This window comes from Poecilia latipinna, unplaced genomic scaffold (assembly GCF_001443285.1).
Source record: "Poecilia latipinna isolate Pla-1442-1.1 unplaced genomic scaffold, P_latipinna-1.0 Scaffold1002, whole genome shotgun sequence".
In the NCBI taxonomy this organism is placed as follows: Eukaryota; Metazoa; Chordata; class Actinopteri; order Cyprinodontiformes; family Poeciliidae; genus Poecilia; species Poecilia latipinna.
The window spans coordinates 72,185-86,887 of NW_015113618.1; the positions used below are offsets into that span (position 1 = coordinate 72,185).

The 14,703-nt window shown below is 37.7% G+C and overlaps 1 protein-coding gene across 4 annotated transcripts in view; it reads left to right on the plus strand.

Annotated features, from left to right (window-relative positions):
- LOC106958635 (testis-expressed sequence 2 protein-like) overlaps positions 1-14,703 on the plus strand; it is a 36,622-nt gene that overhangs the window by 18,926 nt on the left and 2,993 nt on the right. For 3 of the 4 annotated variants that reach the window (XM_015050622.1, XM_015050623.1, XM_015050625.1), the window contains exons 3-9: positions 5,892-7,405; positions 8,398-8,598; positions 8,839-9,175; positions 9,282-9,523; positions 9,700-9,864; positions 10,108-10,207; positions 13,953-14,079. In XM_015050622.1, the coding sequence (XP_014906108.1) occupies positions 5,915-7,405; positions 8,398-8,598; positions 8,839-9,175; positions 9,282-9,523; positions 9,700-9,864; positions 10,108-10,207; positions 13,953-14,079 (2,663 nt within the window). In that variant the 5' untranslated portion in view covers positions 5,892-5,914. Of the gene's footprint in view, positions 1-2,121; positions 2,226-5,891; positions 7,406-8,397; positions 8,599-8,838; positions 9,176-9,281; positions 9,524-9,699; positions 9,865-10,107; positions 10,208-13,952; positions 14,080-14,703 lie in introns of those variants that run through there. The other variant, XM_015050624.1, reaches the window with a different exon arrangement.

The following is a 14,703-nucleotide window of genomic DNA, read 5'->3' on the forward strand; positions in this document are numbered from 1 at the left end:
AGGATGAAAGAGACCACCCACGGAGGATGAGAGGGGAATTTTTTTTTTTATATATATTTTGTTTGTTTTGCTTGTTTACAATAGCAGTACTAATATTTAATCTGTAGTGTCTTGGTAATGGAAAGATTATTTGTTACCCATTTCTTTCTCCCCATCTGTCTGTCATCGGTTTCTTAAATCAGAAGATTTCTACTTCCCACTCGGTCAACACTCTGTCACATGCTCCACACAAGCTGTTGTGTTGTAATTCACAACAGCTGAGGAATTGCAGGCAATAGTTGAGAAACTTGGTTATCTTGCTGGTCATGTGTAGGCAAGTGATAACTGTCCAAATCTGTCACAGCAGATGGCAAAGATTATTCCATTATCCTGTTTGAAATAATAATGGAAGTTGTTTTCTTCCTAGTTGAAAGTGTGTCCAACTTTTTTTTTTTTTTTTGTCAATTCTTTCAGTGGAAGAAATATTTCATGTAATGATGCAGCCAGCATGCAGCTCCTGACTGATTTTTGATTTGATTCAGATTTTATTTAGCCTTTTTTAATAATAGAGGTGGTCATTTTGAATGGAACAAATAATACGAGTTACCAGGTTATCCTCATTTGTGTATCATGTCCCTAACCTTGATCTGATTTTTAATGAAACACAAAAGAAGTGCATTGCATTTCTTAGTTTTGATTCATTCAGTGAAAAAAAATCACTGTGATTTGCTCATCAACAAGAAAGAAATCTGCACAGTACAGCAATGATTAGATTTGATTATATTATTTTCATATGGCGCTTGTATACTATTTCTTATAATACTTAGAGTGTGGATTGTACAGTTTATTGATGCTGTATTGAGACTACAAATTACTGAATCCCTAACTTTCACAGTTGCAAATGATTCAAGTATTTAATACAGTGATAATTATGTGTTTTAAAGATAAAATTAAGTACAGTTAGTGAAGCACATTTTCAGATGAGTTAATGCTGATGTCCACACTTGTAAATAAAAACCATATTTTAAAAAAAAATAGTTTGTAAGGATGTGAAGCGGTTTGACCTAGTTCAGTCTTTCACTTTTTAGTCAGTGTTTGACCTTAGTTTAATAACATTTTTGTTTGATAAGCTTGCTGCTTATCTTATCTGGTGTTAGCCGATTGAATGGTGCTATCATGTTAAAGAAATGTCATACTCATACCTCCATTATTACAGATACAGTCAGTATGCAAGTTCTTCGTTCTTCTGATTCGTGGTAATTATAATGAGACATTTGCATATCTCACTTTACAATAGAAAGACGGGTTTACTATAGAAAACAGCTGAAAAAGTTGAATTATAAGTATTTTCCAGGTTTGTAGAAGCATTGATAAATAAGAGTATTGCCAATCCAATTCATTTGTCCAAAACTAATTTTTAAAAATGAAATGCTGATGATGTGAATTGTTTCCTTAGACATTGTAGGGTAAACACCACAATTTGTGTTCTCTGGACACTGCCCTGCTGATGTTGCTAGAGGAGTTGCTTAAGGTTTTGCAGTCAGTTGATACTTGGGATGATCTCAACACAAAACATTTTAGCTTGTAGTGTCACTAGTTTGTCAGCATTCTTAAGAACAGGTTTGGTACTGTTGGGCAGCTGGCTCCTTTCTGTTTGTCTCCACAACATGAAGTCGGGAAGGTATTGGTCAACTTATTTAATTGTTGACTAAAATGCTACATGCACAACAGGGAGTGTAGTGGTGGGGAAAAACTGCCGAAATTATGTCATTTGAATCACAATTACACAATTTAGTAATACCTAGTGACCTTCAAGTGCAGTCATTGTTGAATTAGAAAAGACAACAGTTTTGGGAATAGAGATATTTAGTTCTAGGACTCACCACTCTGTTTTTATTTGTGTTGACCCATACTTTAAGGTTGGATTTCTACCTACATACTACGCATAAAAATGCCTCTCATAGCATAACAGAGACAGCAGGATCAAAGTTCAGGTTTTTCTAGAGTTACAACCTGTTAGACCTTACCTGTTTAAAAAAATGTGGGAGTGTTCAACCACATTCAGAGAGCATTCTTTACAAATGTGTGCTGTCATTTCTTACCCTTTAACATTTAATGTGGCTACACTATCTGTGATATTGGCTTAGCACTAAAGGGAACACTGAGATGTGAGACCGTCATTTGTTGCCCTTTCAGCCAACGCTCAGGACAAATCATTACCAGCCTAAGTAAACAGCAGGATTCAAGTAAGGACTTCCTCTAATCTCTCTCTTGTCAACCTCTGAAGTGTTTCCACGCTTTTCTCTGCTCTGTGTTTTTCTCGTGCAGTTTGCCTTCAGCAAGCGTCCTCTTAATGTGGTGATGTCCTCTGAAACAGCAGAGCATGACATTTGAGATTCTCTACGGGAGCTAATATGTTGCATTTGTAGCAAGAAACGAGCAGCGTGACTCGCAGAAATAACCTCACCGAAAGATAATTGAGTTTTGTAAAGTGAAAGCTGTCTGCCTGTTTTCCTGTTTAAAGCTCAGGTGCATTTACAGAATTGTCAGGATTTGTAGCTGTAATGGGTAAAAGTTGCTTCTTGCGTTTATCTTTTTTCTTATTTGATTAATACTATTTATTTTATCTACTGGTCATTTTCAGATAAATATCTACTGGTATGTATCTGAGAGATGCCCTTTTGTTCCACATATGACACTTTTTCCTGACGTAGCAGTTTCTTAAGTGAGGTATTGACATAAATTAGTTTCTGCTATAAAGACGACCCTGATTGATTTAGTTTCCAAACGTTTTCATCATTAAATATTGCAGTCATGATATTAATAACCAATGATACATTTGTTCTGAATGTCTCTGTCTTTTCCAAAATGTACTCCCCCACTTTCCCTGAGCTTGGTCACTGAGATCTGTAATAGATAGGACATTGAAAGTCCATCCGTAAGGCCAGAACCCAGATGTATAATGACGTAATGAGATTATCAAAAAATCAATATATGGCACCTAAAGTATAGCAGACTACCAAGCATTGCATTTAAGCAGCTCCTTCCAGTGACAATATTAAACACATTGAAATTGTGATAATTGCTGTTTCATAAGGATGCGCCGATATATCAGTCCTGATTTCCTTAATTTTGGGAGATAGGTGATCAGCCGATACTTACATGTACAGTCAATCTTATCCACCGATCTGATCAGAATCTGCAAGGGTCTAAAAACTGACTACTTCCCTATTTTGTTCTATGAGAGAAGTTTGACTGATGAACCCACCCACCAGGTCATCTGCACGTTTAAAGTTAACAATAGTGACACCACTGTTGCCATCTCAGCAACTCTGTTGGTATATTTAGCAACATTTTAGACAAAATAAGTATCAGAAGGTGAGGCTTTTTAAAGATTGGTAATTGGCAAAGGGCCAGAAAACTGCACTCGGTTCACCGCTACTATATTGTACTTCTGCAGTCTAAAATGTTTTTAGCAGGTTCCTTTCCCTTATGGCGGGTTGGCTGTCAACTGTTAAGATTACCTTATGCTCTTAGGGAGGTTTATTGCTTCCCTTTTGCAGATTCAAGAGTTTTATAGATCTTTTCTTATTGCTCTTAAATATCAGAGTGTGGGTTATATAGCACAGCCGGGCTTAAGGCAGCCTTCTGTTTATTGTCTCATAGGCAAAATCTCTCTCGGAAAAATGAGAGTTTGTAAGCAAACTCTCATTTTGCTTACAAACTGAGCTCCAGATGTTCTTGCTATGCTAAATGTGATTTAAACTTCTAGCAGCACTTCACCATTTTGTTTCTCAGCCATGATTGTTTAGGGAAGCCTTTGCATGGATGAGCGTCTGTGTAAATGTTCTTTTTTTGGTTATTTATTAAGGAGTTAATATTACCTTTTTAAAAGTGTGTATATAAAAACAAAATATAGCCAATTGCCTGAATTCTTGTTACTACAAAATCTTAACACTTAGTTACTACTATGTGTTAAGATGACTGTAATTGCCTCTATTTTGCAAGAGCGTGACGAGGGTGGGAGCAGTGGTACATGGCATGACATGATGGCCCATTTCCTCTACTTCCCTTTTGTCCCAGATCCAAAAAGTCTGAAAAAATGTGACTTTTAAAGTGATCTCACACTGGGACAAGTCATGTTATGGTCAGAAACATTCTCTGTAGTAAGTCAGCTGTTCCTGAACATCACATCGTAAGGAAAACTGTATGATGTTGGTTGGGTTTGGGGGTTGTTTGTTTTTGATTCACATATTGACTTCCTAGATTTCAGTTGACAGCAATGCGAGATTACTAATGAGTGGCTGTGAAGTTGTACTGTGAGAACAGATGAGGCACAACAACCCATCAAGAATCTCCCCACATAAGCAGGATATGTGTTTCAATATGACTGGCATTTCACTGTATGGCTGTTTGGAAGAGATTTTTTTATTATTATTTCTATAAAAACCCAAGACGTTTCATATTACTCTTATTTATATTTGAAGCATTCCCTTCATTTTTGCTAACCACAGTTGAAACTTTAGTTGAGTATTTTGATACAGGTCCAGTAATTTGTTCTGTCTCCATGTACTTGTATACATTGTGATCAGTATGTTGAAAACATCAATTAACATCAATTGTAGTTGTGCTTAAGTTTGCAAATTGTCCCAGATAATACGGAAACCAAATGTAATGATTATCAGAATGAACTGTATAACCGTTTATAAGTATGCAGAAACGGGATCCATTCATTAAATGTGTTCAGTTCCCAAAAAAGCTTAAAGCAGGTGGTGGTAAGTCGCATCCAAAAGCCAACTTTCAGGTCATATTTATTTAAACTGTGAATGTGTTTTGAAAGTGAGGAATGGGACAATATAACAGTTGGGCTAACTCACTTGTGGCTTCTGATAAGCTACATATAAAAGTTTAAAGTTTTGATTTACTTGCTATTCGGTGTTGTCAGGTTCTGGTTTTATCTGAAGGTAAAAATCAAGTCCAACTTTATCCCCCCCTTTTTTTTTAAATATGCTGTTGGAGGATTTTCAGAATTGTGTTGACATGCTATCCAATTCCAAATGCCTACTACAATAGCTCATTGTATTGCAATGCACCAAAAGCTGACTAACTAGGGATAGAGGTGGCTGGCAGATTGCCTGACTGGGTAATGGGCTCACTCATGACCCATGTGACAATGAGTGGGTGAGTGGAGTCTGTAAATGAGTGAGCCAGTGTGACCTGCCACCTCCACAGCCCAGACAAAACACAAGGACATGAATGCCAGATGTCAACACGGTATTACCAGAACTCCATTTTCTCCAGAGGACATCACAGAGATGCAAATGGAGCTAAAAATTTTAATATGAATTTGTATTATTAATCTTTGTTTGGTGTTTGAGAGAGATGTGGCCTTTTTTCTCAGCCTCACTAAAAGTCGATGGGAAGCTATTAAAACCTTACAACAAATGCTAATCTCAAGGAAATGGCTTTGCAATAGTCTGTTTTGATAGCTTAGCATTTTTAAATACAGATTTGATCTAATTTTTGCCTTTTAAGAATTTGGCCGTTATTTTTGGCTTAGTTATTAAATATGTTATAACTGGCATTTTATTACAGTATTTTTTTACTTGGGCTCATCACACATACCTTTTAGACAGAAGATGCCCATGGTCATATTCTATCTATTTCTGACTATTACGTTTCTTTATTTGGCCTTATTTAGAGTTTTTTTTTAGCCTATATGTCCTGTACAAGTTTAAACTAATATGTTTGTTATGAAAGGCAATGCGATAATTTCTTTGTCTTTCAATAAAATGTTTCTGTGATTTTTGTTGGTACAACTGTAGAGATAAGTTACACTCATCTGACATTGCTGCATTTCAATGGATCCAAATATTTGAATATTCACTTTAAACTCTGTTTATTTTCTGCAGACTGACTCAGTGGGTGTACTGAAATGACCAGCCAGTATCCTAGCCATGGAGCGAAATCCACAGATAAAAAGCCATCTGTCGTGGCCCCTAAACTCCATGTCCAACGATCACCATCAAAGGAGGCCATTACCATCCACTTCTCAGCTCTTGGGAAGGAGGATGAAGAGGAGGAAGAGGGTCTGTTCATCTCAGCCTGTCCTACAGCTTCAGCTCCTCTGGATGACTCTAATATAGTGACGGCCCTGGAAGCAAGTGAGGAAATGTTTGATGGGGCATCTCTGGATTCGGCAGCCAGTGGTGCTGTCATCCCTGAATACTCTAAGTTTTCTCCCAGTTCAACTAATCACACTAACCGTTCTCCTACACAAACTCTGTCTTCACATGTCCCTGAGCAAAAGGCCTCATCTGCCAGTTCTTCTCCCATAAAATCTCTGAGCTTTCCCTCCACCTTGGGCTGGGGAAAGTCATCTTCCTCAGACATTGAGTCCGGTGAAGGGCCCTCCTCTGCTCTAACATCCTCAGTTAGACACAGACAACTCATGAAAAATCTTGTCAAATCTTTATCATCGGATACATCCCAAGACTCGTCCTCTTCTTCCACCTCATACCGTCTTCCAGATTCTCGTCTTAACCTGAATCTCTTAAAGCAATTTGCACAGTCAAGGATGCCGTCTGTTGCCGTGGCATCAGTTAACGACTCTAAAACCGCCCCCTCCTCGCCGTTGACGTCGCCAGACAACCGAAGCTTCTTTAAGGTCTCGGACGTCGAAGCTCGATTCGGAGACACTAAGCGGCGTCTCACGGAAGCCATTTCCGAACCGCTTCAGCTGCTCAGCAAGATCATGGATGAAAAGAGTGGTGGTGGCATTTACCGGCCTAAGGGGCTTTCTGCCAGTGCCACAGAACTCTCCACCATCAGTTCTGTCTGTAGGAACCAGGAGAGCAGCAGCAACAACAACTACTCCATCAAAGAGGAAGATGGAGTTGATGTTCAGGCAGAAAGCCCCAACAGCTGGACCTCTGTTGGAGCCGAATCACCTGGTGAGCCATCTGCTGACACTAAAAGCCCCAACAAACTATCTTTACTTTCTTTGTCTGCGCTGGCAAAACAGGAGGAGGAGGACTTCTGCATTTTGAACAATGAAGACTTTGAGACTTGCACTGACACAGAGGGTGATGGTAAAGAAGGAGCTACTACTTCTCAAGCTGACGGTCAACTCCCACAAAGTGGCAGTTTGGACCCAAACATTGACGATAAATGTGAAAAGTGTGAGCAAGCACCTAATGTGCCATACCATATTCTCGCCCTCCTTATTCTTCTGGTCTATGGATGCTTTGTATTGCCAATTCCAGGCTATATTAGAGGAATGCTAATTGGGATGGTGGTAGGGTTCTTTTTGGCCCTCGGTGTCGTTTGGCTTACAGGGCCAAAATCACGTGGACATGAAAAGAGACATTCAAGAAAGCTGTCGAAAATCACCAGGTTGGATGTTAAAGAGCCAGAAACATACAAGGTGGGTTATTTCCACTTTTTTAAATTTCTTTCTTCTATGCTGCTGCCATTTTTCAGCTCCACAATAGTTTATATATATATAAATGCAGAGATCATTCAGTGTCCTGTACTCTAAAAAATATTTTTTTTATTTTGAATGTGGTATCAAAAAACTAGATTGAGTTGCCACGTTGTGCAGTTTGGCTAAATCATTTTATTAAAAAATGTTTCAAAGTGGTCAGATAATAGGATTAAAATATTTAGAAAATAATTGCAATAATGAAGTGCTTTCTTTAAAAAAAAAACATAACTGTGACTCAATTTAGCTAGATAAACTTTAATAGGCATGTATTAACATTTTTCTTGCAGCTTTGTATATTTATTTGGAGTTGTATAATAATGTACTATTATGTTCATTTACATTTAAATTTGATAAATGTGTAAGAAAAGGTAGCACAAAACCACCAAGAACAGTCAAAAGTTGTGAAAAGAGGGCTGTTACTAATGGCATGCCAAACTCCTCATTCATGCTCACTGATTTTTCGTTAAATAAAACAGTAATGTCATTCTCCAACTGGAATTGGAGATAAGGTGAAGATAAACATGAATTGGAAGTTAGGTCTCCAAGCTACTGCCTGCTGCATTGGAGCATTTGTCCTAACAGAGCAGCAGCCTCTCCACAAATAAAACACAAAAACTCTGTGTTTTTAGTTCCTCATTTCAGCTGCAGTGTTGCGATCTGTATTAGTAAAATAGCTGTAATGGTAAATGGCCTGCGCTTGTATGTGTGCAGGGAAAACGGAGACTCTTTACGCTCCTCTATGTAAGAGTCCCCAACAGCAGTCCTCAAGAGTTGATGTCCTGAAACTTTTAGTTGTGGTCTTGGTCCTTGGGCAAAGACTCTGTTGATATTTAACAGGGTCTTTGGGTTAATGGTTTGGAATTTTCTGATTTCAGCCCTAATATAGTGCAGTAAAGCATCATTTATATTCAGCTGATTTGTTATTCTTTCAGGGCTGGATGAATGAGATATCGATCTACGACCCAGAGACATACCATGCCACACTTACTCAGTCTGTGTTCGTTCGCCTCGAGGGCTCCGTCATTCGTCTTTCCAAACCCAACCACAACATTTCCCGCCGTGCTGGACACAGCGAACCAAAGCCTGATGTGAGCTTTGTCAGTCAGAAGATATATGACCTTCGCAACAGCAAGGTATGCTTTCACACTACTGTCTGACCATATTTTCAAAATATAATCTTAGACATCCCTACACCTTTGAAGATTATCTTTAAAGCACTTCATAAACTCTTTAAAAACCAAATCTGCAAATAATAGCTCACTATGTGATAACTTCCATTGGAATTATAGCAATGATATTAGCTTTTTGGAAAAATAATAAATATATGATGACCTGAGAAGTCTGTCTCCCCCCCCCCACAAATCTTCCCTCAGGTCTATTTACTGCCTTTAAATCTAGCCAAAAAGAGAGTATGGAACAAAAAATATCCCATCTGCATTGAACTTGGGAGACAAGATGACTTCATGTCAAAGATAGATGAGGCAGATGAGGACAGGTCGGAGGACGGCGAGACTTCGAGTGCTGGGATTAATCAAGAAGGAACCAGTGAAGCACAGGACCAGCGGTTCTCCCTGTCCAAAAGAGACCTGACCATCTTCCTGTTTGGGCGGACGGGGAGGGAGAAAGAGGATTGGTTTCAACGATTCCTCTCGGCCTCTAACGTCAGAGTGAATATGAAGAAAGCACCTTCTGTTGGGATCAGTACAAAACGTCAGAGACTTTATTTTTTATGACTTATCTGTTGATAATTTTCTTAATCCGTAAATTAAAATCACTGTTAGGATAACTTAAGGTGGTAATCTGTAATTTGTTACAGCCACAGCCTCGGCCAGTCAAAGCTCAGGAAGTAGCCGCACCTCTATTGACGAAGCCATGGCACCACTGTTCAAGTCAAGAGACTCCATAAGCTCCCTGACTTTACCAGGGAGTTTCAGGAGCAAGCAGTTTTTAGAATACAGTGTATACATGGCCTCGTTGCTGCAAAAACACCAGGCAGACAATCTCACATCTGCCGGCTCTGCTCAGAGCCCGCAGAGCAGCCCTGGAGCTGATAAAAAGGTAAGATGAGTTGATTATCTTTTTATAAGCTTAAAATATTTAGTTCTCTTTTTAAGGTGATAAACCTGTCACCTCATTTGCAGTTTGTGGGTTTATAACGTGAAAGGTGGAGGAGCATAATAAAATGCAGCAAGTTGAATGCTTCATACTCCTGTTAACGGGAACTTTGTGTTTAGGTTCAGAGCAATACATCAGCTCAGGAGCAGCTCAAGGGACAGGAAGAGGACTCTGTTGCCTGGGTGAATGCAACCCTTGGCAGACTCTTCTGGGACTTCCTGACCGAGCCCTACTGGTGTGAACAAGTCTCCAAGAAGATTCAGATGAAGCTCAGCAAGATACGAGTGAGTGTAACAAGACCTGGGACAAGCTTTTGTTCTCGGAGTGCAAAAAAAATTCCCTTTCTTTCCCATTTTAATGCCCTGTTTGAACTTCAGTAAGTCATCTCTAGTGCATACAGATAGCCAAATGCATTAAGCTGCTGTCATGTGAATGGCTGATTCACATGGCATTGTGTTTATGAGCATTTACCTGATGAAGTGCAGTTGTTGACGGAGGTTCAGACTGTATGCTTGGGTTTCTTTCAGCTGCCTTACTTCATGAATGAGCTAACCCTGACAGAACTGGACATGGGGACAAGCACTCCCAGAATACTTGGAGCATCTGCACCTTCCGTTGACTGCCGAGGCAAGAGATGGACCACAGTACACACACAGACATACACTCATAAGGGTTAATCATACATTTCCACAAACATTTCAACCTATATCTGCTCTATGATAACGCACATCGAGGAAAGATGACTTTATTTCTTTTTGGTTTGTAGCCGAGTTGCAGATTTTGAATTTAACGTGTTACAGGTTTTGAGTCCCACAGTGTTCCTCATGTAACATTGTCACAGGCTTATCTTTCCATATGCAAATATTGTTGAACAGTTGCTTTGACAAAGCTACCCCACTGTGTGCAACACACTAACAGGCTCCCATTGAAAATTTGTTTGAAATGCCCATCATACCTAAGCTGCATTAATTCAAAGTAAGAATATATAAGACTGTGTTTTACTGGTTGTAAAATAGTTATCCTTTATTAGAACAGAAAGTGTATAAATATACTGAGAAAAACATTTTGTGACTTCTGAATTCACCAGACATTCAGAACAGTTTCACCCATTAAAAACAGACAAGATTTTTATTTTTTTATTTTTTTTTTATTTACAAGTTTAGTAATGTATGCTTTGGAGCTCCTCCCTGAGCTTATCAGGCAATCAGGTCAGAGAAACATTGCTCTTGTGTGTGTTTAAAGTACCTGCCTTCTCTTATCTAAGGTTGCTGCTACTTTGTCACTGTCTGACCAGCAGTACCTCAGGGCTTTGTTTTATGTTGTCCTTTGCCATCACTTGAAAAGCTTTGCATGGCTGCATGTGTTGCAGGATGAATGTAAATGATTTTACAATGCAGTGTAAATGATTTCATGTAGATTCTCAAATTACCGTACTATTGACAGAAATATGCTGCAGTGTGAGCAGCTCAGAGTTTTTTGGGTGCAGTACAGACTGGCCATAAACACAATAACCAGGATGTCCGCCTGTGTAATTAATATGTGAAGCTTAAACCTGTACTGAGAATATGGGACTTGAATTTTCACTATAGACGAAAAAGTGTTGATGATTTGGAGTTACTAATGTCTTAGTGAACTTTTTTTTTTTTTTAACAGTGTAACACATTTAATAGAAACAGCGTTTATTGTCCTTGCAAAGGGAAAATTCAGGTGCAACAGCAGCATCAGGTGTAAGGGTTCACACAAAAAAGATCATAATGGTAAAAACAATATATGTAGAAAAGATTAACAAAAACACCAGTAATAGTAAATAATAATATATTTACTATTATCATACTATATTATAATTTTAGAAATATATATATATATATATATATATATATATATATATATATATATATATTATTTTATTTTTTATTTTTTTCCCCAAACATTCAGACTCAGAGCAGGATGAAGCTTTGCTTCTGTTTTGTCATTATCCCATACAGTCTGTCCTTTCATCACATGTATGTTTGCTGCTCTGGTATTTTTTCCTCATTCTGTATTCCCTTTCCTTTTTATCTTCCTCTTTGTGGGTATACTCTCTTTACGTCTCAGTTTTCACTGTTCTTCTCTGCACCATGAGTCACTGCCTCATTTTTATCGCCACAGCTCTCGTATAACCCTTTAATAAGAGTAGGAGTTGATTGCATCGCTAACCAAAATGGCAACTGCTTTTGTTTATGGTTTGAAACGGTGTCACCTGAAATGCAAGATAAAAATTCAATCATGAAACGTAGACCATTGTTCTTCCCTTGAGTTTGTCTATATCTATGTTCTGACTAACAAAAACCTCTTTATACTTGTGGGATTTTTGTTTGTTTGTTTTGTTTTGATTTTTGATTGAACCTTTTCAGAGAGAGTTTATTTTTAATGGCCTACCAAATCCTCCAACTCAAGCAATTCAAACTATATATATTTAAATTTTCTTTTCAAATTTCAAGCGGTTCTCTTTTCCTGGAATCTCAAGTCTTCCCTTTGCTTTTCTTTCAAGCTGATTGACTTTTACTGCTTTGTGTGCAAGCATCATGAGCAATTTAACTTTTTCTTTAATTTTATCATTTTTTTTACACCATATGTAACCTCCACTAAATATTTCTTTGGCCATTGTTCCATACAGTCTGTCCTTTTATGACATGTATATTTGCTGCTTTTGCCTGTATTTTTTCTTTACACCATTTTCTTATCTGAAAGCATATTTTCTCATTTATTTTCGATCCAAGCTAGGTAGAACTCTCCCACTTTAGCACTATGTACCATGCGGCCCTCCTCCACCAGTTTCACAGTCAGTCAAAACCCACCAGTCTGAGCAGAGCAAACTTGTTCATCCTGCCTGACTGCTTCAATGAGTTTTTTTCATCTATTTTTACATACTGCTTTGCCAAACCTTCACTTCTATCTTTTGCTTTGATTTTTTTTTTCGCTCTACTTTCTGTTCCTCTTTGTTTTTCCATTCCTCCTTTCTGACTTCTTTTATCTGGCTCACCTTGCTTCATAATTCAGTATGAAAACAAGATCCATTCTTATCTGCTGCTGATCCAACCTCATCAGCTTTAAACGGTTTTTCAATTGTTTAATTTGTTTTCAATACTATTATTAATTCTTCATTTTATTTATATGGACTTTGTCAAACCTCTAGAGTGCTAGAGGCGGAAATGCTAATTACGTGCTGGCTAATCCAATTGAATAGCAATGCCTTTAAGTTATTGCTAGCAGTGACATCTAATTAAATTATGTTTTCTTAATGGCAGAGAAAGTGGAAAACCAAATATGTAGCCCTAAATGCCTGTTTTAATATTAGGTTTTCTAATTAGTTGTACATACAAGTTTATGTTTTCACTCTTTGATTTATTATTTGTCAAAATTTGCTGCCATCGAGTGGAAGAAACATAAACTACAACTTTGCACAGTCCACCTCATACTGCTTTTTTTTTTTTTATACAAAAAATGAGGACATAATTCTGCCTAATCAAAAAAATACAACAGAAATATATCTGTAGCACTATTAAATCAATCATTGTGACTGGATGTTGGTGACATCCAATTTTTTTGTCATTAGGGCCAAAAAAGTTTGATCGAAAGCACTTGAGGATTACAGAAAATGTATATAATGAATCAAAAAAGTATCTGAAAGTTGCAGTATGTAGATTTTATTTAAAAAAAAATTTGTATATATATGTTGGAAGTATAGTATGAAATAAGTGAAAGAGATCTTAGTGCTGTCAATCAGGCTTTTGTGCATGCCGCTCTCTCCTCCTCTTGCTGTCCGCTGCGAAGACAGCGGACAGCAAACTACTCACTGACGAAGAGTAGTTTCTTTTCAGCTGCTCCCCATCAGAAAAGCGTGTTGTGACTCCTCAGGGTAACGGCGGATAAACAGTTCTGTAATAATGAGTTCTTTATCTGCCAGTGGGACATTTAACAGCAATAACGTGCTGCTAAATGTCATAAACAGTGTTGCACAATTGCCATATTAAAAGAAAGGTAAATAAGTTCGCAAATTTTTGGCAGGTCCATTGTCCTCGTTTTATTTTATTTTTTTTTTTACACTTGGCAAAAAGAGTATCATTGCTGTATTTAGCCAGGTTTAATCAATGACAACTTAATTGTGTTTTACTTAAAAAAATACCTAATAATACTGTCTGTAAAAATCTCAGTGTAAAACATTAAAAAGTGTTCATGTACATCAATCGCCTGTGCTTACAGGGTATATTGTGGTCGGGGTGGCTGAACAAATTCATCCAAATCAATAGAGTGGGAGGAGTGTTGCTTTATATCTATCCCTTGTCTTCTGGATCACCGTACACATTTCTAATGAATTATTTATATTTATTAGGTCTCTGGTTTGATTTGGAGATCTCCTACACCGGCTCCTTCCTGATGACTCTGGAAACCAAGATGATTCTCAATCGACTGGGAAAGGAGGAAGAGAGTCTCCGCTTGGGGGAATTAGGCAAAGATGGGTAAAATGGAGGACAACTGTCTTCACTTAAACATTTCAGAACAGTTTTGGCTGCATTTTTATCTCAATCTACAAAATTGTTTCTTCTCTAATTTTTTACTAATTTTTCCTTCCCTCCTGTAAAACTTGTTCTTGTTCCTGCTTCTCCTTCTTCTTGACTTCTGTTTTTCTACGGCTGTTAATTGGATGTTTCCTCCTTTGGTGAGTTCTGCTTAACATTCAACCTAAATGTACAATTAACCAATGCCTTCATGTGTTCAGTAATTTATTTTTGTTCTCCATATTTTCAAAAATGTATCTGGTAAATTATTTCTGAGTAATTAAAACCTTGTAGGACATTTAAGTGTTACAGACAGATTCTTTCAAACTGTGTTTTCCTCACCTCTGAGTGGCAAGACCAGTAAAATACAATTTGTTTAGCATCCCTCGTGTTTTAATTTTTTAGAGCCAGGAAAGCTAAAAAAGAAACTTAGTACGATGAACTAAACTAATTAAAATCAGCTTTTGCATTGGGTTCTGAAGCATATAGATAATATAGATAATTTAAGATGCATGTTTCTGACATGAAAAGAGCTCTTAAAGTCCCCAGCACTAAAGCTGGAAAATTGGAGATTGACGTTGCCTC